General features: G+C 45.5%; 1 protein-coding gene across 2 annotated transcripts in view; it reads right to left on the bottom strand.

The window, feature by feature from the left end:
• LOC126483878 (high affinity cAMP-specific and IBMX-insensitive 3',5'-cyclic phosphodiesterase 8A) overlaps positions 1-25,180 on the bottom strand; it is a 1,729,999-nt gene that overhangs the window by 814,315 nt on the left and 890,504 nt on the right. For both annotated transcript variants that reach the window (XM_050107127.1, XM_050107128.1), the window contains exon 4: positions 9,180-9,322. In XM_050107127.1, the coding sequence (XP_049963084.1) occupies positions 9,180-9,322 (143 nt within the window). The remainder of the gene's footprint in view (positions 1-9,179; positions 9,323-25,180) is intronic.

Here is a 25,180-nt window from a genome sequence, read left to right as displayed (position 1 = left end):
GTAGTAAACGAAATTCACAGCAGACAAAGAAGTGAACAAAGTTGGTAAATATAAGACAGCGTAATCTTTCTCTTCCTGTGTATCAGGTTCGCTTGTTATGCAAACAATTCTTTCCATAGCAGGCGGCCCTGAATTTTGTCCGCAAATGCGGCTACTGCAAAAACTGAAAAACCCAATGACGAATAATAATCTCCCTCTTATAGGGTCTGCCTAATCCGGGCACGGCAGAGTTCGTAAAACATTGCATTTCAGGAAGATGTAGTGAATACCAACGACGATCTCATTCGTGTTATGTCACCCTTCCTGTATTTCATACTATCCTATTATATTCTGTATTGCATACTACTATATTATATCATCACTATATTACTCACACACCAGTAACGATGTTCATAATATACATTCTATCTGTGACAATCAAACAGTTCCAGCTCGCTGCTTTATGACAATCTCACATTTGATTATCCACGACCTCTCTTAATCTTATCATGCATTTCTGATATTTCATATGTACATTAATTATGGCACGTATAGTACAACAAAATATGTTACACCAGCTTTCATTTTTGTATAGACCACAAATATAGAAAAAGCAGCTCCTACCATAGTAATAACCACGATTTACATTTTTGTACGATGGAGTGAATAATATAATTATAGAAGCAGGTGAATTTACAGCAATGCCTGTGACAGCAAAGGGCGTGGAAAATGAGATAGACAAGAAAGAGAGCAAACCCAAGAGTATGAGTAGTCATGAGATGAAAGAAGTGAGGTGAGACGGATGTCAAAAAGAAAAAGGAATGGAGTACTATCGAAAGCTGGAAGTAGGATTTACTAGACCGGTGAGTAACAAGAAACGTCCATTGCACTACAGCACTATCAAATATTTACTATCGTTCTCGAAACACTCCGCATTCTTCTCATTCGGAACGTTGCAGCAATGTAGGAAAAATTTTCTTCATGCTACGTTTAACTACATTTTCTGAATAGTATATGATGTCTATGAGGTGAATAGAAAGAGTCGTCAAAGTAATGATATGATTATCAGATGACGCAATTCGCTGGAAAAGTAATAATTCCAAATTAACGAACAGGGTGTTGTTTATGAACAATGGCTTTTTCAGTGGAGCATATATCTTACAAAACTAGTGTTGCTGCTGAGCTTTTTTCTTTTTTAAAAAATTTTGGATGATACGATAAAGTGATGGATCAAAATCATTCCATGTGTAGCGCATGTGACACGTGGATTGAATGGATTTAAGTAACTTCTTCGACCGGTAGAAATCTTAATAGAATATTTTCTTGTTCTCATCCTATACAATAGCAGACCATGTGTTTGGCAAACAACTTGAGAAATAAATTGGCTCAAATGGCTCTGAGCACTATGGGACTCAACTGCTGCGGTCATTAGTCCCCTAGAACTTAGAACTAGTTAAACCTAACTAACCTAAGGACATCACAAACATCCATGCCCGAAGCAGGATTCGAACCTGCGACCGTAGCGGTCTTGCGGTTCCAGACTGCAGCGCCTTTAACCGCACGGCCACTTCGGCCGGCAAATAAATTGGGACACAATATACTAGATAAATACTGAAACTCATAAACTTGCATTTTTTGGGTATAATCTTGACAGCAGGTTTTTAAAAATGAAAATGCAGGGAGGTTTTCTGACGCCACAGGTGAATATTTGTCTCTAAAGACCATCATAAGATTAAAATAGAAGGTAACGTTTGCAAGTTGTTAGTCTCTGCCAACGTTTTCCTGCTATTGTATGTTACGTTGATGCACAATGATTGCGTTCCACTGCTTCCTCGAGGAAATGTCTAACGTTCATTAGTCTAATTGAATGTAGATGCGGAATTTCCGGGATCGATTCCACGCAACTAGCAGACGTACTTCCGGGATGGGATGCATAATAGGACGAAGGTTATGTGTTCTTAAAGGGTGCATTGAAAAACATCTGGACTATTGATAATATCATAATACTAGCAGTGCAACCCACGTCACCATATTTGGATAACACCACCTAATTCGTTTTAGGCCCTGAGTTACACTCTCCTTTATAATGGTATCCTTTGCCAGTTCCTCCCAATCTTTTAGCTATGGCATTGGTGTTCTACGGAAATTATGATGGTCTACGTAAATGCTTTAACTAGAAATTTGTAACTAAACGCGCAACAAAACAAATTTAATTAAAAAGACTTCAGGTGATACAGAGAAAGCAATTTACGCCCCATAGCACTGATATCCTATAATTTCCGTCATCCCGTTACTGTGCTAGCCAGAGCTCATCAACAGGTTCTTTTCAGTGGGCTGTAAAGTCTCATAACTGAAAATACTGCTGCTCTTATATCGCAAATGAATGCTGACTGGAGTTGTTCAGAAGACTTAGAAAATAAGCACATGGTGAAAATACATATCTCTAAAGGATTGGCGCAGAAACACCATATTTGATAGGACGCTAACAGAGGACAGTGTAAAGCATTCAATGCATCGTGCTGTGGCTGCAGTAATCAGCACCATGAAAATTTCAACCCCACAACTAGCCTGACATACTGAATAAGTGATCCATTGCCCCTAAAACGTTCTGGATAGGCTGACCGAAGACTTAATAGTTCTGTGTAATATCTTGACAACAGGTTTATGATGAACAACAACAGAAGTGAAATAAAGGTTACAAAGTGTAACAGAATTACATCACAAGGTGCTCATAATAAGAGGTTAGGTAATAAGACAATAGAAGTTGTAGAGGAGTTTTGCTGTTCGGACAGCTAAGGAAACTGATCATGGACGAAGCAAAAAGCGTATAAAAATCCAAACTAACACTGACAAGAAAAGCTGTCCTAGAAAAGAGTAATTTTTTTCCAACAAACAAAAATATAAACGCCATAAAATGTTTTTTGAAAGTATTTGTTTGAAGTGTAGTCTTATGTGTAAGTGAAACGGGGACGATAAATAGTGCTGACAGGAGGTGGTCAGGTGGTTTTGAAATGTGGTGCTGCAGAAGAATGCTGAAGATTAGATGGGTAGGGTAAGGTAACGGCCTCACTTTGAGGAGAACGAGTTGTATGGCACAATGTGGCTAAAAGAAAGGATACTTACGGGTTTGCTGCCGGGTGACGTCGTCGACCACCGCCGATATTTCGACAGCAGCACACCCTGCCATTCTCAAGGCACAACTGTAAGGAGGAAGCAATGTGCAAGGGACCTACGTTGGGACATTCGGTTTGTAGGAAGCCTACTCACACTGACTTGTATCTGCGAGCTGATAGTTGTCACCATCCAGCTCAGCGTGAAGGAGTGCTTCGTACCTTGGTTCACAGGGCCCACGCTATCTCAGACCCAGAAAGTTTGGCAGCTGAGCTATCACATCTCGAAGTCTCCTTTCGTCAGAATGGTTATAGTGAGAGGCAGATCAAACTTGGGTTGCGCTATCAGCCGTCTGTGCAACGGGTGAGTGACGATAGCAACAAAGTGGCACCAAAGTCTACGGCCTTTTTGCCTTACGCAGGAAGCATTTCCATCAGGATTGGCGTATTTTGCGGAAATATGATGTGAAATGTGTTTTTCGACCACCTTCTAAGATTAAGGTCCCGTTGGCGTCCGTAAAAGATGATCTTGGTTTGCGTAAGGGCTGGTGTCTACCGTATTCCTTGCAGTTGTGGTATGTCATATACTGGTCAGACAATCAGGACTGTGGAAGACCGGTGTATTGAACATAAGCGTCACACACGCTTACAACAGCCGAGCAAATCCGATATTGCAGAACATTGCCTTGACACCGGTCATCCTATGGAATACAACAACACGGAGATTCTGGCTTGCACGTCCAGCTATTGGGATAGTGTTATTAAGGAAGCTGTTGAAATCAAACTATCAAGCAACCTTATAAACAGAGATGATGGATTTTGTTTAAATGCTGCTTGGAATCCGGCTATATCTCTCATCAAAAAACAGAGGGACGAAATTAGTGCTACCTCACCTGTTGATTAATAGTCACTATCGATATTTCTGATGTTGGTTATCTTTGGTTGTATGTTGACTCTGCGGTTACTTGTTCTGTGTGTGGTATCTTCCTTGTTTCTCCTCTGTGAACCTAGGTATTAAATTCCCTAGCACATTGCTTCCTCCTTGCAGTTGTGCCTTGAGAATGGCAGGGTGTGTTCCTGTCGAAATATTGGCGGTGGTCAACGACGTCACCCGGCAGCAATCCAGTATGTTACTGGAACTGACGTGATTGTGTGAGGTGAAAGGGGGGGGGGGGTGAGGGTTATAGTCTAAGGCAATGGCTTAACTGCATCAAGTACCTTGAGGTGGATTAGGTTTTGCAGTATCTGTACACGTAGTCTACCAACATAACATGCAAGTTTGCGGGTGGCTGAAGTACTGACCTGTAGGTGACGTATCTTTCACAGCCACCCTCCAACATCCGGGGAGGACGACAACAATAACACCAGGTGGTTTTTATGTACAACTCTGACAGTTACTGCTAAAACTGTGGCGCTCCTTTCGCCTACATGTGGTGCCCCTGTCACCGCTTGATGGCATAGCCAGCACGGCACTACTTCCTACCACTAAGATCCGCGCCAGCAAGTAGACTGTGACATATCCATCCACTATTGCAGATTTTAGCACGCCGTACTGCCTCAGTAAGCCGGTTTCAGCTGCTGTGCCAACCAGGAATATGCTTGTGCGCTACAACGAGCAGCCATCAGTCACCAACGAGGTGCAAGGACTTGATGTCCGCCGGTTTATTGAGCTCAGTGCTTGGAATTAGTAGACAGCCATTCCCTTGTGGTCTGTCTGTACTCCCAATTAGATCTAATTTTACTCAAAGTGATAGGGGTCCACTCGAACTCAAGAGGAAATTCATATAATTTCAGGAGATCATTACGTTATTGAAACAATTTGTAACATCAGTGAATTTTATGTGAAGCACGATTTTTGTGTTTGTTAAAAAAAAGCTAATACTGTTTTATATTTATCTGGGAACTTAGTTTCACTTGTAGGACCAAAAGATCATAACAGGTTTCAACAAGGAGAAGAGAACCGCACAGTTTAGACTGAATATAACAACACGTCACAAGTGTTGTCGTAGCTGTGTATCACCGTTGGAGCAGGCGAATCAAGGTTGGTGCACATGCTCACTTTCTAGTTCTGGCCGGTGATGTCATGCGTATTCGAGCCTAAACTGTAACATCAGATGAGTTGCATGGTGACCTCAGTTTAGAGGTGTACATGTTCCGCTTTTAACCCGCCCATGCTTGCCCGGTGGCCAGGCGGGCAGGCCGCCGCGCGTTGTCAACAGAACGGGCAGGCTGCTTCAGTCCCAGCCAAGCCAAGCACAACCCAACCCGGGCAGGCTGCGGGAAACTTGCTTGCCTGCCCATATTACTGCCGAGCTGCGCTACGCAGCCGTTTAGTCTGCGCGCTTCATTGTCGTACTATTAACGTTAATTGAAAGTTTTTATTTTACCTGAGCACCAAAAGACAAACCCTAACATTATACATATATTAATTTCAGGTCAAAAAATATTGGGTTTTATTTGTACATTCTTCCTTTACGCGTATATTTCGGGCTTATTATCTATATAAATAAAAATGAATTGCCAAATGCGTTGATAAGCGTAAAACTCGAGAACGGCTGGGCCAATTCGGCAATTTTTTTTTTTTTTTGCTGTGTTCGTAATTCTCAGGACAAGGTTTTTATGAAATAAAATTTTTCGAAAATCGACCGAAAAATTGGAAAATTTGAGAAAAACTGAAAGTGTGTTTTCATTGTGTCCGTGTGTTTGTATTGCATACAATCTTGATGAAATTTTGCACACTATACATTGAAACCAAGAGGAAGGTCACAGTCTACTTAAAATTTCGTAGGATGCATAGCAGAGGTTACTTTACCTAACGGAATTCGACAAATTGAACGTTTTTATTCCGATCTTGATGAAATTTGGCATACTTGATATTCAAAGCAGGATGAAGGGCGCTGTCTGCTTAAAATTCTGAATGGTACATGGCGGAGGGTACTTTACTTACACACTTCTACACCAACCTACAGTTTTATTCCGATCTTGAAGAAATTTTGCACACTTGACCATCAAGAGGAACATTACTGTCTACATAATATTTCGGACAGTGCATGGAAAAGAGTACCTTACAAAAGATTTTGACATCGTTTGCGGGTTACCATGAAATCCTTCTCCCTCTATACTGCTAAATGGTCTCAGGTCCTTAGCACACATTTCGACGCCCTTTTCGGCCACTAAATCTTTGTCCTGTTTCAAGATATTTACGGAGTGAAGGAACTGCTTGTCAAATTTGCACACATGTCGTAACATACTCGAGGCTCCTAAATAAGTACTTAAGAGCTTTTTACATAGTTTGCATTGAGACACACCTACCGATTTATTTGAAGCGGCCTCATAAACACACGAAAACGTTTCCTATGGGGCACTTGTGCTCTGTTTTGTTACCAGCATGTATTCGCCAGTTGTCAATTTTTTTTCAATCTCACTAAAGTCCGACCTATTCATTGTGCTGCCCCCACCGTTGCGATAAATGTACTGCGGGCTAACTACCTGGCTACTCTAGTCACGGTAACTTGACAGCGCAACCTGTTGTCAGGCGTAGCAAGCTGAGCGGGTCCCGTGAAGCTTGCCAGGCCTGCGGGAACCCAGGTAGCCCGGGCTTGCGGGAGCCCAAGTCGCTCGCATTACCCACTATGCCTCAGTACATGCGTACTCTTGTGTTTACGTCGCGGCAAGCTGACCTGCATGAATGGTTGCAGAGGAGCTAGGGGCAAGCAGGCTGCAATGGGAATTTGTACACCTCTGCCTCAGTTCAAATTCGATGTAACAACCAGGACCCTAGCAACTGCATTCTGCAAGCTGCGCGTGAAGCGATGGCGCCGTCATCCAGATGGGCCGTAATTAAATGGCCGAAAGCGGTCAGAACTCAACATCGCTGCAGTAGATAATTAACATCAAAAAATGTTTCAAATGGCTCTGAGCACTATGTGACTTAACTTCTGAGGTCATCAGTCGCCTAGAACTTAGAACTAATTAAACTTACCTAACCTAAGGACATCACACACACCCATACCCGAGGCAGGATTCGAACCTGCGACCGTAGCGGTCGCTCAGCTCCAGGCTGTAGCTGAACCGCACGGCCGCTCCGGCCGGCGATAATTAACATCGCTCTTCCTCTTGTAAAGCAGTTATATTCAATAGAGTTCAGTAATAATCCTTCGCATGTATCCTCCTATAGTCTGCTATTACCAAAATGAACACGAGACTGTGGTCTCGCTTAGCACATTCGTAATGGATTTTACAGTTTTTCGAGACGTATTTATTTGTCCTTTTGCAGCACTGGCCACCAGATACAGAGTCCAGAGAACTTCTAAGAGCCGGAGAGTATTAAGCAAGTGTTGAAAGACAGATTTTGGTAGTACTTCATGACCTGCAAGACAAAAGTATTTTCCGCAAGGAAAACAGGCGCTTTTTCTGTCAGTGATTAGTGGTAAACAAATATGTGCATCCCAGGTTATTCATATCCCTTAGTTTCGATCCATCTGTGTAGATGTGAACTGAAGCTAGCAATAGTGTTTCTAAACAGTCCAGGACGTAAATTTTAGCGACGTCCAAAATCAAAAAAGTCACTGGAATTATTTCCGTCATGGAAAATCGGTACTCTCATATACTGGCATTACTTATGACTTTCTACATCTTGCATAACCTACGACATTTTTCATACTGGGAAAAGATGACTGATACTTTCATGGCTCTTCCTTTTGCTAATGTACGGAATTCATGAAAACTGGCCGGTTTGCGTATACTAGTTCCTATGTTACAAACCTGTTAACATTTTTCTTCTAATATGCGTGAGCATTTCGTGAGCTATAGTCGAGAAGGAACTGACGAGCAATGTTTTCATTGCACCCAAGCACATCCACAGGACACGTTACTGTAGCCTGTCTTGTAATACTTTGGCATCATCGCATAAAAGACGACGTCACCCAGCCCAGCCTTCAGCTACTTAGAGATCTACACAGAACCAATAGAGATGACGGGTGGGCTCCTCGCTAAACCGTTATGAGACAAACAATGCTATTAATGTCTTAATGTGCAACGAACAGATCAGTCTGTTGTTATGGCTGCCTCACAAGAAGCGGAAGTGCGATTTTAACAGGACTTCGGCAGCTTGCAGACATCGTCACTGTTAGTGTAGTTGGCTTATCTAACACCCAAAATTTCCTCTCTTATTTTCACTGTTGCATCGGTGAATTCCTGGCAAGCAGATGGGAGTCTCGGAGACGACGGAACGATCACAATGTGTTATAATACTTACAATTAGCTGTGTTTCCCTAGCTGTATAGCCACCCTCCAAGTGGGCTCTTGACTTTGGGCAGTCCAGTAACGGCCCGGAAGCTGTCACATGACAACCGAAGCAAAACACGAAGTACCGGGAAGACACATCACGTTGCACCAAAGAGGAGCACTGCAGTCGAAATGCATGCCTTTCTTTTATACCTACTGTTTAGTCCTAGAGAAAGATGTGACCATATATCCATAACGATTTCTTCAAAACATATTCCATGTCCCTCAGTACTGCTTATTCTACAAAGCAACTGATGAAATCTTTAAATTAATCATTTATTTCACTTCACATACTTGTTTCACATTATCAGTACAAACGGAACAATTCTGTTATCTTTAGCAAACCGATCCAAATAAATAAGACAGCTATTAATTGAAATCATCAGTAATACCTTTGATCTTACATGGCAGATACTCGTTTACTGAAGACACGTGGTTTAGGTGAAGTGGAACTTTAAACATAATTAAGTATTACATCAAATATATAAACTATTGATACACGCACGCAGCCTAATATTAAGATTCCGGGTGAATGTTTTTTACTCCTGTGGAGCTATAGAACATTACTGACTCAGGAAAAATGCTGATTTTGGGAGGGTTGTACAGATGTAACCAACAGACTTCCGAAAATATGTTGGAATTTGTTATTTCATTGATTGATCCGGGTCTCTCAGATAACGTGCATTTGCAGGGTAAATTATATCAGTCGTACGAGATGAGCACGATATTTGGAGGGAAAAATACTGCAACATCCATATCAAGAAATTCGCTACGTATCGAGGTGGTTTCTGTGCAGGCACTTACCTGCGAGATGAAGTACTTGGTGACGACCACGGGCTTGTCGGCATTTTCGGCAGCGGCACCTGTCTTGTCCTTGTCTTTGTCCTTGTCCTTGTCCGCGTGGCCCTTGCGGAAGCGCCACGTTCGAGGCGAACTGGTACCGCCCCCTGCAACAGAGAAAGCTGATTTAGCAAGTTTGTTGAGTTAGTAGGTGAACAGAAACTTTCAAACAATTTATCTTCGTATTATTTACGGGCACCCCTTGTTATTGAAACAGGTAAGGTAAAAAAACGGAATAATTAGCACGTTAACTGATTCTTAGAGCGCTTCGTGAAACAAAATAGAACTTGCAGGCTTATTCACATAAAAGTAGGCAAGCCTCACGCTCAAGAAATCATGTACATGCTTCACAAAAATGCTTTCAAATACTATTATTATGGAAACATGTAGACAGAGCATATAAAGGAACACATGAAGAAAATGGTCGAATATTAAGGAATGAATACAACAACGTTCACAAATAGCGGCTGCTCAGCGTAACAGAGGGTAAAAATATTGATTTTGGCAGAGCGACGTTAAGATGCTTTCAGTAGTTTAAAACTGGTAATCGAAAACGTATGACAGACGCTATTAGCGAGATGATTTGTCTAACACAGTGCTGTAACGACGACCAATAAATAGATGAAAATGTTGTCGATTGTAACGGCCAACGAGTCTAACTTGTCCGACATATCTCACTTACTTGCTTACCCTCTGAGAAGTACAGTAACCACTGGTACAAGAACATAGCAATATACAAATGGTGTTCAGTAACTAATGAAACACCCTTTTTCTGAAAGTAGATTGGTTTTATTCATTATTCCAGCCGTCCGCGGTGGCCGAGCGTTTCTAGGCGCTTCAGTTCGGAACCGCGCTGCTGCTACGGTCGCAGGTTCGAATCCTGCCTCGGGCATGGATGTGTGTAATGTCCTTAGATTAGTTAGGTTGAAGTAGTTCTAAGTTCGAGGGGACCGATGACCTCGGATGTTAAGTCCCATAGTGCTCAGAGCCATTTGATTTTTATTATTCCAGTACACAATATCATTCCATATTCTTTTGGCTAAAAACCCTATTTTTCAACATAATCTCCGCTCAGTGCGACAGCTGTACGCCACCTTACTGGGAGAGACTGTACGCCCGCATGGCTCCGTTCTACTGATCGATGTCGGAGCCAAAATCTTGCTCTATCAATACTCCCCGTCATCCACGTACTGCTTCCCGCAGAATACATACATCATTAAGCCAAACATATGGAAGTCGGAAGGTGTGAGATTCAGGCATCAGTGTGGATGAGGAAGAACAGTCGAATGAAGATTTGTGAGCTGCTTTTCGGTGTACAGACTTGTGTGAGGCTTTTGAGTTATCACGGAAAAGCAGAAATTCGTTTGCATTTTTGTGTCGACCAACACGCATCGTTTCTTCAGTTTTCTGAGGGTAGAACAGTACACTTCAGGGTTGATCGTTGCATCATCTTTTTACCGACTGAGGGTGCGGCTTCGAAATTTTTCTTTGGAGGAGAAGAGGTGTGGCGCCACTCTATGGACTGCCGTTTTGTTTCTGGTTCGAAGTAATGAACCCATGTTGCATCGCCTGTGACGATATTCGAAAAAAATTGTCACGGCCAGGCTCGTAACGTGGAAGCAATTTCGCACAGATGTTGTTCCGTCGCTCTGTGTATTGTTCTGTTTGGCCAGGAGCCCACCGGACGCATAGCTTTGAGTACCCCAACCGGTGGACGAATGTGTCACCACTATCAACAGCGATGTGTTTGATTATGATCCGTAGATCACCTCGAATGAGCGTGTCCGCACGTTCCAACATTGCAGGAGTCACAGATGTGTCTGGCAGGTAGGCACGCGGGAGATCGGACAGGTTTGCGCCCCCTTGTAGTTATGTTCACAGACGTCTCGCCCGAAGACTCACCGCGCTTTCGTTCGCTGCCAAGGCTCCGTAGACATTCTAAAAGTGTTTATGAATATCTGCGATGCTCTGGTTTTCCCTCAAAAGAAACTCAATGACGGTTTTCTTCTTGGAACGCACCTCTGTTACAGAAGCCATTTTGGAGGCTACTCATAACGCCGCCATATTTTCGGAACTTCATGAAACTATAGGGGCTGAAGCGATAATATTCCATTACGTCCCAAAACAAATTTCGCATCTCTTCAACCGAAACTGGCCAAGAAACAATAGTGTTGCATTACTTATCGAACATTCCTCGTATTTGAGAAAATATTCAAAAGTTATCGAAAAAAAATAATTTTGTTCGAGATCAAATTCTTTTAAAAATGTTGAATTCCAGTATTTTTCGAAAATGAATGCTTTCAGACTGCATTAGAGAGAAATTCAACAGCATCAACTTTCCGTTTGTATGTGAAGAAAGGAAGGTATATATCCCGCTCATGGGTGTATATCCGTTTACGTTGCCATGCAGTCCAACATCGGGCCACTGTCACATGCAAAGCATCACAAATTTAAATCTTACACGATTCGACCAACTGGCCAAATGGAAACCAACAACGACGCCATTTTCAAACGCTGTTAGGTGCTGATGACGCTGTCTCATACGAGTATGTGGCATCTCCGTGTCCTTCACAGTGATTACTCAATATCTGACGCTGTTCACACCCCTTATATGTCCTACCAGGCACGGTGACAACACTAAAGACATAAACACTAACGAACTGTGGTGGCCTTCTACTTGTCACAGAGAACTGCAACTCTAATAGCTTACATACCCGCCGATGGTGCATACGTATACGATATTACATTGACATCAGACCGTGTGTTCTGGGTGCTCCATGTTCGTTGGCAGGCAATGTCGTAAGAATAATATTGAAATGATAACAGGTAATAGAGCGAAACTGATAACGTAAAACACTGTCAAAAATTAAGCAGCATGAGTGGACATCTGCCTTTTTATTATTGGATGGAGCTTCTCAGCGAAGTACTCTCGCTAGGAGCGTGTTTAAGAAACGCTTGATTAACTTCATTGACGGCAGAAACGGACTGGCAGGCAAACTTGATAACTGTTACGGCAAACACGAACATTATTTTAATTCTAGTGTTAATCGTAAGAACTGTTAACGTAACGTAACTCATACCGCTATATAATCAATCTTTTTACAGTTAATTGAGTATAAAAGTTTGCAGAAGGGTGCTGCACTGAAAGAATAACGTTTAATATATTACAATAAATCACCAATTTAATTAATTCAGGATTTGTATTTGTGATACTTTCAGTCAAATGTGTGTAGCTATGTGGAAACTTGTTGTCAACAGAGGCCAAACATTGGTACTGAGGAAGTAAAACAAGGTAATACTTCGCCTATCCTAAGGGGGTTTGCATCTGGTGAGATAATCAAAATAACCAGGCAACTAATATGTACGAAGAAACGAGTAAGAATTTTTGTGCATCTGTTTGCTTAAATTCATTCCAGACTTTCAAATATGCGACGGGCTTTCAAGAAGCAATACAACACATCCTTTCCTCTGCCAATTTAGTTTGAAAAAAAAGAAAATGCTGAATTTGCTGTGGGATATCGTGGAATACTGCTGCTTCAGCCCTTACAGTTTCATGACGTTTCGATAAATGCCGCGCTATAAGTAGCCTTCAAAATAGTGTTTGTAACGGAGGTGTTTTCCAAGCAGAGAACTGTCATTGAGTTTCTTTTGGCAAAAACCAGAGCATGGCAGAAATTAACAGACGCTTGCTGAATGTCTACGGAGACTCGGTAATGAACAAAAGCACGGTGAGTCGCTGTGTGAGAGGTCTGTTATCATTGTCGCGCAAACCCGTTCTATCTCCTGCGTACCGGCCGGCTGCCCACGGCAGTGATACTTGCAGTGTTGCAAAATGCAGACTCTCTCTTTCGGGTTGATCAATAGATCACAATGGAACACCTCGATGCACAACTGGACGTCTCTCTTGGTAGTGCTGACACACCCGTCCAGGGGTTGGGGTACTCAAAGGGGTCTGCTTGCCGGGTTCCTCGCCGCTTACAGTAGACCATAAAGAGCAACGAAGGACCATCTGTACGGAATTCCTTGCGCGATACGATGCTGACCGTGATAATCCTTTTTTCGAACATTGTCACATTCATGAAAAGTGGATTCATCACTTCGAACTGTACAGAAAACGCCAATCCATGGAGCGGCGCCACACCATCTCTCCTCCGAAGAAAAATTTAAAAGGCGCAACCTCAGCTGGTAAAGCCATAGCGACGGTATTCTGGTCCCTCAACGGTCAACTGAGAAGTTTACTGTGCTACCCTCAGGAAACTGAAGGGACGAGTTCAGCGTGTTCGTCGGTGTTGCAGGATCTCAAAAAACTTCATTGGACTGTTCTTCCTCACCTACCCTGGAGAACGAATCTCTCACCTTCCGACTTCCGAGCGTGTGACCCAATGAAGAATGCACACCACCGGAAGCAGTACATGGATGTTAGGGAGGTTATTGATGCAGTAAGACGTAGGTTCCTATGTCGACCAATAGAGTGTCACAATGCGAACATACAGACCCTCAAAGTTAGGTAGGATGTCGCACCCAACGAGGATTATGTTGAAAACAAAGTTTTGTAGCCAAAGGAGTGGAGAAGAATATGATGTATTGGGATCCTGAATAAAACCAATCTAGAATGAGATTTTCACTCTGCAGCGGAGTGTGCGCTGATATGAAACTTCCTGGCAGATTAAAACTGTGTGCCCGACCGAGACTCGAACTCGGGACCTTTGCCTTTCGCGGGCAAGTGCTCTACCATCTTTTTTTTTTTTTTTAATTGATTTGCTCTTTTTTTTAAGTGCTCTACTAATTGTTTTTAAGAAAACAAATAAAATCTCTTGGGTATGAAAACAAAAGACGACGTTCTTCATAAATAACACAATATCCTTTGAAAACGTAAAACATAAAAGGTAGCTATATTTCCGCAACGGCCTTCTTTTGTATTTGTATGTTTTTTTGTAACATAAATGAGTGTACAGTCTCACCATCAGCAGCATTTTTTTTTTTTTTTTTTTTTTTTTTTTTGGAGCACAAGAGAAAGAAAACAAATAGGCTGCAGATAGAAAGCTATGTGTGAAAGGGATAAACAAGTGTAAGGAGAAAAAAAAACTTAGAAGAGGAGGAGAAAAGAGAACTGAAAGAAAATAGGAATACTTTCCGCGCCATGCTCCACTTTGGCGCGCCAGCAGAACAAAATACATTCTATCATTGACCATTGAAGGGGAACGTGGGATCGTCCAGCCTTGGCTGGCACGGTTCGTTGAGATTCCAGCTTTGAGGCGGGTTGGTGAAAATGCTCTGTAAATAGTTCGCGAAAGTGGCCCGATAGTGTCGATGCCGGCGAAGGGTGTGGTGATACACTTGGAGGCGTGTCCAAAAGTCCGCCGGATCGACGATGTCGTCTCGGAAGAGGTAGTCGACAGCCATGCCACTGATCCATGTGATGGCGTGCCACTTAGCCGATGGAAAGTAGGTCGTGTCGGGATATATCATCATAGTGGGAGAAACGTGATGTGGTGGTACTCGGAGGTAGAAAGCCACAATCTTCTGTACGAGGGTCCAGACAGCTGCTGCTGGCCCACACTCAAAACGATGTAAATCTGTATCTTCGACATTGCACTTGAGGCACAGGGGTGAGTCCACCAGTGCGATGCGATGCAGTTTCTGTCTTGTAGTATACTTGCCGTTGACGAGAAGGTACCACATAGAGGTGGTGTCAGTGGTGTGATATGGTTGGTGGATCGTTTTCCAAACTGTAGGCCATGAAACCTGGGGGTGACGTGTTTCGGCGGGGTTGCGGGGTGGAGACTTTCGGAGAAGGCGGTAGATGTCGCGGGTGGTCGTCTTCCTGGTCCTGGGGAGCTCGGTGCATATGTAGCTGTACTCCAAAAAGAAACGGCCGATATGTGACATCGGAGGTGGGATGTGTGCCAAAGACGTCGGTGGGCGTCTCGAAACAGGCGCGAGCTCGGTGGTCAACATTCCAGTAAAACTAACATTTTGGCTTTTCCATAACCGGAGCATAGTATTGGTGTAAAGTGCCGTTGTCCTGGCTCTCACATTAACCAGATCGAGGCCACCGTCCCGCTTCGGTAAGGTGAGAGCTTCATACTGGACTTTGAAGATGTGTCCAGAACAAATGAAATAGCCGAATGCCGCCTGTAACCTGGCCGCCATTGTCGCAGTGATGGGCAGAATCTGCGCTATATGGGGTATCCGAGCTGCCAGATGGGTATTGACGAAGGTGACTCTCTGGCACATATTCAGCGGGCGTAGTATGTGATTTTGTATGTTGGTCCGGATGCGTTGCAGCAGCGCACGAAAATTGATCGCCGAGGTGCGGCGAATGTCTCGCGTGTACACCAATCCGAGACAACGAATGGTGTCTACCAGTTGAAATGGAACTACGCTGTCTGCGGGAAGGCCGCGGCCGATCTTCATGGCGCATGATTTTGCCACGTTCATAGCGCTCCCTGCCCCTGCACTGTAGCGGGTAATCCACTGCATCGCAGCCTGTACTTCAGCCGCTGAACGTACGACGAGGGCCAAGTCGTCCGCGTAAGCTCGGCAGCGGAACATATGATCCCGGAGTGGAATACCTGTCAAACGTCGCCGTAATCCGCAAATGAGTGGTTCCATCGCAATGGCATAAAGTACCGTCGACAAAGGGCAACCCTGCCGTACTGAGCGTTCAATCCGTATAGGTTCTGTAAGTCTGCCGTTGACGAGAAGCCTGGACGTTGCTCCACGAAGGAGCCGCATAATCACTTGCGTGAACGTCGGGGGAATTGCCATTCGGTCCATCACTGCGTTGAGGAATGCATGATTGACGCGGTCAAACGCTTGTTTGAAGTCGATGGAGATTAAAGCGCCTGGCAGTCGCGAGTGTGTTGCCACAGCGATCACATCTCGATATTCACTGAGAGCCGTCTGTATATTACGATCGCCGCCTAAGGATGTTTGTTCGTGGGAGACAATGTCCCGTAATACATGTTTGAGTCGCACTGCCAGAAGGCGTGTGAAAATCTTGAAGTCCGAATTGAGTAACGTGATCGGCCGATAACTGTCGAGTCGTGTTCCTCCTGTGGGTTTCGGGACTGGTACAAGTAAGCCTTCCATGAACATTGGTGGCGGGTTCGCCGCGCCGGACAAAAGTTCCCAGTACATGTCCCTCCATCGTGGCATCATCAAATTTTGGAAGGTTCTGTAAAATTCGAGAGGTAAACCATCCGGGCCGGGAGATCGATTCAGAGACCCCTTGGCCACAGCGCCTTGGACGTCGTCGGTGGTCACTTCAGCAGTCAGGAGGGTTGCAGCTGCTGTGTTTAGAGTACCAAGTGTCTCATGGGCAACCTCAGCAATGGCCTCTGCACCGGCAGGTACTTCTTGATAGAAAAGTCTATAGTGCGTTGTGAATGCATCCGCAATGGTAGCTTGCGATGTCAGCCGTCGTCCATCAGGTAAGTCTAAAGTTGTCATTAAAGCCTGTCGGCGTCGACGAACATTTTGAACAATATGATGCATAGAAGGTTCTTCACCATTAATCCTGTCTTGGCTGCGGGCTCGTACAATGGCTCCCTCTAGACGGCATCTGGTCAAGGATAGAATCTTTGCCTTGATGCGTTGAGCTTCTTTGAGGCGATCCGGGGATGGAGGATGATCCATGAGTTCACGTAGAGCGCTATAGTAGAAATCAGTTGTATGGTGATTCCACCTGGCTTTTGCTCTGCCATAGTGTGTCAATGTGCGTCGGATGGCCGGTTTGGCGCACAGCAACCACCACTGCAGTGTGGTCTCGTAACGCATAATGCGTTGAACACAGGTGTCCCACGTGTCGGTGACCTGTTGTCGACATTTAGGGTCCCGCAGTAGCGCGACATTGAGTTTCCAGGGTCCTGCACTGCGCCATATAGATTGTCGACGTAGGTTCATGGTACAGATATAGATGTCATGATCCGAAAAGGCAGACGGCCAACGTTCCGCGTCGAGGACAACTGATTTTAGAGCGTTAGAGATGTATATTCTATCAAGTCGGCTGGCGGAGTGGCTCGTGATGTGTGTATACCCCGGGCGGTCGCCGTGTATCACTCGCCAAGTGTCGAGGAGACGAAGGCGGCGGACGAGGAAGCGAAGTTCGGGACATGTGGTGAAATGGGGGTATTGGTCTGTGCGCTCGAGAACACAGTTGAAATCTCCACCTACGATGAGATGATCATATCGACCGAGGAATAAAGGCGTGATATCTTCTGCGTAGAACTGGGAGCGATCCCTCCGTTTATCAGTGCCCGATGGGGCGTAGAGATTTATGATTTTGAGTCCTTCAACTGTTATGGCCACCCCTCGCGCTGTTGGGAGGTATGCGACATCGGAAACTGCAATTCCTTCTCGGAGGAGGATGGCTGCGCCTGTGTGTTCCATAGCTGCAGGGGCGGCGTACGTCTCATATCCATAAGACCCAGTCCAAGTCGCTGTCCTCAGTTCTTGTAACAGGGCGATGTCGATGTCCGCTGCTCTTAGAGTGTCACGGAGCAGTTGAAGTTTAGCATGGGAGCAGATATTATTAGTATTGATAGTAGCTATTCGGTACGCCTGATGGGAGATCCGTGGTGTTGATAGGGTCGTAGCTGGTGAAGATTGTTGTTGTGGATGCTGGAAGTCCATAGAAGTCTCAGGATTCGCCGTAGAAACTTCCCCCATTTTAGTTTTGGTCTAACGGAGAAACAGGTCTCATTTCCGCATCAGATGGGGGTGGGAAATCCGTGTCATCCGCCCATGAAAGGTGTCCGACAGGTTTGACATCGGCGAGAGGTGGCAGCGCTGGCCGAGTCGGCTCAATGGCGTCGGTGACAACAGGCGTGCTATGTTCCATGGCTTCTGGGCGCGGGGCTTGCGCACGATCTCCGTTGGACGGTTCACCGTCTTGTGGATGACGTGTCTCCGTGGCAGAGGAGAAGGTGTTATCGTGTTCTCCGTCGGAGTGATGTGGCATCTCTTCGTCCTGCGGAGGGGGCTCAATGGTCGAGTTTGATGTCTTGCGGCGTTTTTTTCGTCGTTTGGGCGACTTCTGCTTTCGGCAATGAGTTTCGGTGTCTGAGGAAGGAAGAGATTCACGTCGTTCCGGTACAAAAGCCGCGGGTGCTATGATGCGGTCTTCATTCTCCAGAACACTCTCATTGGTATCCTTGTGATCTTCTAGCGTGGGTGTGTCCGGCTGTTGGACATGTTCACGGGCGGCATCGCCGGTGTCAAGGTGCTGGGACGCCTCCGGGTGTATCGGACCAGAGAGACGCTCATGAACGGCGTCTTGTGTGGGCTGGACGTGCAGTGTCGCCGCATAGGTGACTGGAAGGGTGGTCACGGTTCTGTCGGTGTTCGTATCGTCGGGCCTGAGTTGTGTGATGCGGCGTTGCAGGCATTCATTACGGACGTGGCCTTCTTGGCCACAACCGGAACATGTTCGAGGTTGTCCGTCGTAAATGACCACCGCACGGCAGCCGCCGATAGAAATGTACGATGGAACGTGCCGTTTGAGATCGATTCGGACTTGTCTCACACCATTAAGCACCGGATACGTCGTAAACTGTGCCCATGTCTCGGCTACGTGGCTCTGGACTTTTCCGAACGGACTTAGCGCCGCGATGACTTCATCTTCAGTCACCTCGAAAGCCAGTTCGAATACACGGATCGTCCGAAGGCCAAGTCCTGCATGGTCGACATCCACAGGCCCGACGTTTCCGTCGGAGTGCCGAAATTTTAGTCCATGTCGCGTCCTTTGAATGATCTCGTTGCAGGCAGCGTCGGAAGTCATCTTAACATAAACGACGCTGCTAATGATCGATAGGTGTATGCCGATGAGTTCGTCACGCGGGATCTTCACGTCTTCGCGTAGGAAGCGTTCGACGGCCAGTGCTTTGGGTCGTGCGTATTCGTTTGAGAAGGTGAACTTAAGAGTGTTCTTCCTGTAAGAGTTGGCCATTACAGCTTGTTCGACTGAGAAGCGCTGTGACGAGGAAGTAAACAAAACACTCCGCGCGCGCAGCGGCGTGGACGGCCGAGCGCGGTGCGCACTGCTGCCCTGCCGAACGCAGACTGCCATCTGAGCTACCGAAGCACGGCTCACGCCCGGTACTCACAGCTTTACTTCTGCCAGTATCTCGTCTCCTACCTACCAATCTTTCCTTCTGAGAACGTACGTTTGGAGCACAAAATTCTATGGTAGTGAAACATGGACTGTGCGAAAACCGGAACAGAGGATAATCGAAAGATTTGGAATGTCGTGTTACAAGAGAATGTTGAAAACTTGGTGAACCGATAAGGTAAGGAATGCGGAGGTTCTCCGCAGAATGGTCGAAGAAATGAAATTATGGAAAACACTCATAGGAAGAAGCGACAGGATGGTAGTGTCGTAGCGACCCTTATTGTTAGAGGGCCGGCAGAACCGACACACAAGATGGGTTGCTAATCCCCTTTCAGCAGCGCATAGAGAAACATGGCCAGTGGACAAAAACAGTAACAGACTTTCAAAATAAACACAGAACTACTTCGTCAGACAACATGTGAAAATGTTCCACCATTCGGAACTCATATGACTGCTGTAGTACTCCGCCGCTCTGACTTTATAGGGACGCCTAGACCAGCAGTTTTCACCAACCGCTAGGAACAGATCCGTCCAGTACTTACGCCGGCTCTAGCCTTGTATTCACTCGCCGTAGTCTTCTAGTAGCACGTTGTATTTCGTAGAGTAGTTCTGGTCAGCAGTTTCATCCATTGTCTTCTTTCCTTATCTGTTTTGCTACACAGAGATTTTTGTTGTTGTCGTCCTGCGTTTAAAACTTAGTGTATGCCAAGAAGGCATTTTTGCTTTAATTGTAATAAAGTGTGTTCAAATTGACTGTTAAATCTTTCCCGGCGACCGCAAGGCACTATAGGTAGGACATCCGTCGAGACATCGTGGAATCAATTCCATGGCACTAGAGGGTAAAAACGGTAGACTGGAATGCATCCAGCAAATAATTGGAGACGTTCGGTGCTAGAGCTACTCTGAGAAGTAGAACTCGTGGTGGGTCGCAAAAGTCAGCCAGAAGACTAACGACTGGAAGATCAGGATAGCGTGGCTAACACGTGGCTCCGGTCACTAGTCTTAACATGTTATAAGTGGAACGGATGCTGTTCACATTGCCGCCTATGCGGGCCAGAGGTGTTCGTGTTTTGATCCCAGTAACGTCCCGTACTCTCGCGCCATTCGCTGGACCAGTATGGCGGTGACAAACGCAGTCTGGCAACGCTCGTCCCCCTCGCAACCTTCGTACACGGATGCGTCGACCGTGATGTTATATACAGAATATGGAGTCGTCTTAAAAGAAAACATGGCATGTCTTGAGTCCGTTGTTGAAGCTGAGTCGGCCAATGTCGGCGCTCGTCAATCTAAGCTGCAACTGCACTGTGACGAAAGTCATGGGATACCTCCTAATATTCTATCGCACATACGTTTGATGAGCTTAATTCAGTAACTCGACGTGGCACTGAGTCAATATGTCATTGGAAGGCTCCTGCAGAAATACTGAACCACGGTCCCTCTACAGTCGTCCATAATTGAGAAGGTGTTGCCGATGCAGGAATTTGTACACGAACTGATCTCTCGATGTCTCATAAATGTTCAATGAAATTCACGTCGAGCGACCTGGGTGGCCAAACCATTCGCTCGAACTGTCCATAATGTTCTTCAAACCAATTGCGAACAATTGTGGCCTGGTAATATGCCGGTTTGTCATTCATAAAATTTCCATAGTTATTTAGGAACATGAAGCCCATGACAGGCTTCAAATGGTCTCGAAATAGCGGAACATAATCTTTTAGAGTCAATTACCGGTTCAGTTACAGCAGAGGACCTCGCCCATTTCATGCAAACACAACTGACGCCATTATGAGGCAATCACCAGCTTGCACAGTGCCATCTTAGCAATCTGTGTCCATGAGTTCGTGGGGTCTGCACCACACTCGAACTCTCCTCTCACCTCTTATCAAACTGAACTCGGGACTCATCTGAACAGGCCACAGTTTTCCAGTTTCTATGGACCAACCGGTATGGTCAAAAACGCAGGAGAGGCGCTGTTAGCAAAGGCACTCGCGCCAATTGCCTGCTGCCATAGCCTATTAACGCCAAATTTCACCGCACTGTTCTGACGGATACATTTCTCGTACGTTTCACTTTGATGTCTGTGGTTATTTCTCGCAGTGCTGTCTCTCTTTTAGCACTGACAACTCTACCTAATCGTTAAGTGGACGCTGTCGGTCACTGAGTTTTCCGTGGTGAGTGCTAATGCCTGAAATTGACACTGTAGATCTCGGAATATTGAATTCCCTAGCGGTGTCCGAAACGGAATGTCCGATGCGTTTTTTGCAACTGTTGATTCACGCCGTGCGGCCAAAATCATGTCGGAAACCTTTTCATGTGAATCACCTGAGTCAAATAACAGCTCCACCAACGCATTGGCCTTCTGAGCCTTGTGTACGCGATACTACTGCCATCTGTATATGTGCATGTCGCTATCCCACAAGCTTTATCGCCTCTGTATGGTATTTATGGACTCAAAGTATACGATGTGTCTGTAAGACACTGCTCTGCTGAGCATACCACTTCTCTTGGGCGTTAGTCGTGCTCACCTGAATGCATCATTGTCCACATCTACGTGCCAGTTTTACGATCCCGACCAAAGTGAACAGGAATAACCCGGAGCGATGGACGGCAGCCTTGACAGTTCACGATTCCGCCAGTTTCGGATTCCAACATATGCAGGTACGCGTTTCCTGTTCTCACAAGAGGCGTAACATGGTCTTCTCACAAACAAACAACGTTCAAATATGTTTCCTGAACAAGAATTCTGCTGCATTATTTTTCGTCAAATATATAATTTAAGCGGCGATACTCCGTTGCAATTTTAATGGGCAGAGTATATTTTGCCGCGCGGGATTAGCAGAGCCGGCCGAAGTGGCCGTGCGGTTAAAGGCGCTGCAGTCTGGAACCGCAAGCCCGCTACGGTCGCAGGTTCGAATCCTGCCTCGGGCATGGATGTTTGTGATGTCCTTAGGTTAGTTAGGTTTAACTAGTTCTAAGTTCTAGGGGACTAATGACCTCAGCAGTTGAGTCCCATAGTGCACAGAGCCATTTGAACTGGCCATTTTTGATTAGCAGAGCGGTCTGGGGCGCTGAGGTCATGGACTGTGCGGCTGGTCCCGGCGGACGTTTGAGTCCTCCCTCGGGCATAGGTGTGTTTATTTGTCCTTAGGATAATTTAGGTTAAGTAGTGTGTAAGCTTAGGGACTGATGACCTTAGCAGTGAAGTCCCATAAGATTTACACGCATTTGAACATTTTTTTGAGTATATTTTGGTCAGAAGTACGAGTACATACACAAGGTTGACCCTTAGCTGGCTCATGTTATGCATTGGATTAAACCTTGATTGCTATTCTGTATCTAGTCTCCCGTGGTTATCGCGATTATGCTGTTATCCTCTCTCTCCGCGAGTGGCAGCAGCGGTGTGTATCGATATTCGCACCTTGTACTATCTTTGGCCTAGCGCTTATAGTTTCGGCTGTGCTGTGTGCGAGCAGTTGGTGGGTTGGCTTGGAGCAGCGAGGAAATCTCCACGGCGCGTAGTTCGACCGAGGCCGCTGGCGGCGTCCACGCGCGGTTGGAGTGTGTGGTGCTGTTCCCATTGCCATGAGGTCCGGGGCTCACCGATCCTGGACACAAAAGTTAAGTTTTGACTTAATCTACCAGCAAGTCACAACTGTTCACATTGTGTCGTTTGGATTTCGTTGTCGGCTGGTGGGACAGTCCAGGGAGCAACAACGTGTGTTTTCAAGTTGGCAAATTTTAGCCACCCTCCGGTGGAGTTTAGATGTTATTTTGAATTCAAGTGCACCAGCGGAATCTTCTGCCTTGTGGCCGTTAACGTTCCGGTTACCTGCCCTGGCCGTTGACGTAAATTCAGACAGTGTATTTTCCTCATCGTGTTGTCGCTGTCCAGCACGGTGTGTAGTTTGATAGCTCAATGTATAATTGGTTGTGGGCGCTAATATCTTCTACGTTGTCCCATTGAACTCCCTGTTGTATGCTGGTCGGGTGGAGCGGAAGTTATCTTGTCGGTGGGTCCGTTGACTGTCTGTCGGATGGGTTGCCGTCGGATCGAGAATGGTTGGGCCGGCTGCCTGTCTCACCTAAGCGAGAGTTATTGTTTCCAGACCGACCCTCGGAAACTTCTGAGCGCCGTTGGGGATACTGCCTTTTCTTGTTTTTTCTTGTTGTTTGTATTTGTATGGCTTCTAGTCGATTTTTAAATTAAGGTTGTTTTGCCCTAAAGACATAAGATTGTTTCAGCCTTCAGCCTAATTAAAGAACTGTTTTAAGATAAGGCCTTTTGCCTTTCAAAAATTTAATTTTTGTTTGAGTCTTAAGAGATGGGATTGTTTGGGCCTTCAGCCTAATTGAAAGGACTGATTTAAGATAAGGCCTTCTGCCTTTTAAATTTCTGATTTTGAGTTTGAGTCTTAAGTTTTAGGCTCTCAGCCGATTTTAAATTAAAGTGGTCTTGCCCTTAAGGCATGAGATTGTATAGCGCATTCAGCCGGTAATTAAGTTCCAAAAAGTAATACTGTGTTTTTGTAAAAATTTTCTTGGCTCTTGTAATGTTTGGTCAAATAATGAAATTGTATGTTCTAGTGTAACTGACAGCCCCTTTCCACAATTTAAACTACCTGTCCTGTCCTGCGGGTTTAGCAGGGCGTCTCAAGGGTGTTTAAGCCGATAAATGTTCGCTAACGCATCTCTGCGACGGTAGGCGTCCTTTCGCAACAATTTCTTTTCTGAAAACAGGTTGGTTCCAATAAATCATATTATTCCTCACCCTTTTGGCTACAAACCTCCATTCTTCAACATAATCTCCGTTCAATGCGACGGCCTTACACCACCTTACTTGGAGGGCCTGTAGGCCCCCATGGTACCACTCCTCTGGCTGACGTCGGAGCCAACATCATGCTACATCAATAAGTTCCCCACTATATACATACTGCTTTCCGTGGAATGCATCCTTCATAGGTTGAAACAGACGGATGTCTGAAGGTGCGAGATCAGGGCTGTAGGCTGGATGGGGAAGAAGAGTCGAATGAAGTTTTGTAATTTCCCCTCTGGTCCGTAGACTTGTGTGAGGCCTTGGCTGTAATGGAGAAGGAGACGTCCGTTTGCTTTTTTGTGGCGACGAAAACACTGAACTCCTTTCTTCAACTTCAAAAAAATGGTTCAAATAGCTCTGAGCACTGTGGGAGTTAACTGCTGAGGTCATCAGTCCCCTAGGACTTAGAACTACTTAAACCTAACTAACCTAAGGACATCACACACAACCATGCCCGAGGCAGGATTCGAACCTGCGACCGTAGCAGTCGCGCGGTTTCAGACTGCAGCCCTAGAACCGCTCGGCCACTCCGGCCGGCTCTTCAACTTCCTGAGGGTAGCACCATGAGATAGCACCATGGGAAAGACATCAAGCAGCATAACCCCTTCAGTCCCTGAAGACCGTCGCCATGACTTTACCGCCTAAGGGTCCGGCTTCAACTTTTTGTTCGGAGGAAAGGTGATGTGGCCACTCCATGGATTGCCGTTTTGTTTTTTGTTCGAAGTAATAAATCCATGTTTCATCACAAGTGACGATGCTCGACAAAAAAATGTGGCCATCAGCCTTGTAATACGCAACAAATTCCGCACAGACGGTCCTTCGTTGCTCTTTATGGTCCTGTGTTAGGTTGCGGGCATACACCTTTGAGTACTCCAAATGGTGGACGAGTGTGTCAGCATTTCCAACATAGACGTCTAGTTGAGCTGCAAGGTGGCAAGGTGTTCGATTGTGATCCGTTTATCACTTCAAATCAGCATATTCGCATGTTCCAACGTTGCAAGAATCAGAACTGCGTATGGGCGGCTGGCACGCAGAAGT

The sequence above is a fragment of the Schistocerca serialis genome, chromosome 6 (genome assembly GCF_023864345.2).
Source record: "Schistocerca serialis cubense isolate TAMUIC-IGC-003099 chromosome 6, iqSchSeri2.2, whole genome shotgun sequence".
NCBI lineage: Eukaryota > Metazoa > Arthropoda > Insecta > Orthoptera > Acrididae > Schistocerca > Schistocerca serialis.
This window is presented reverse-complemented; position numbering and strand designations above follow the sequence as displayed.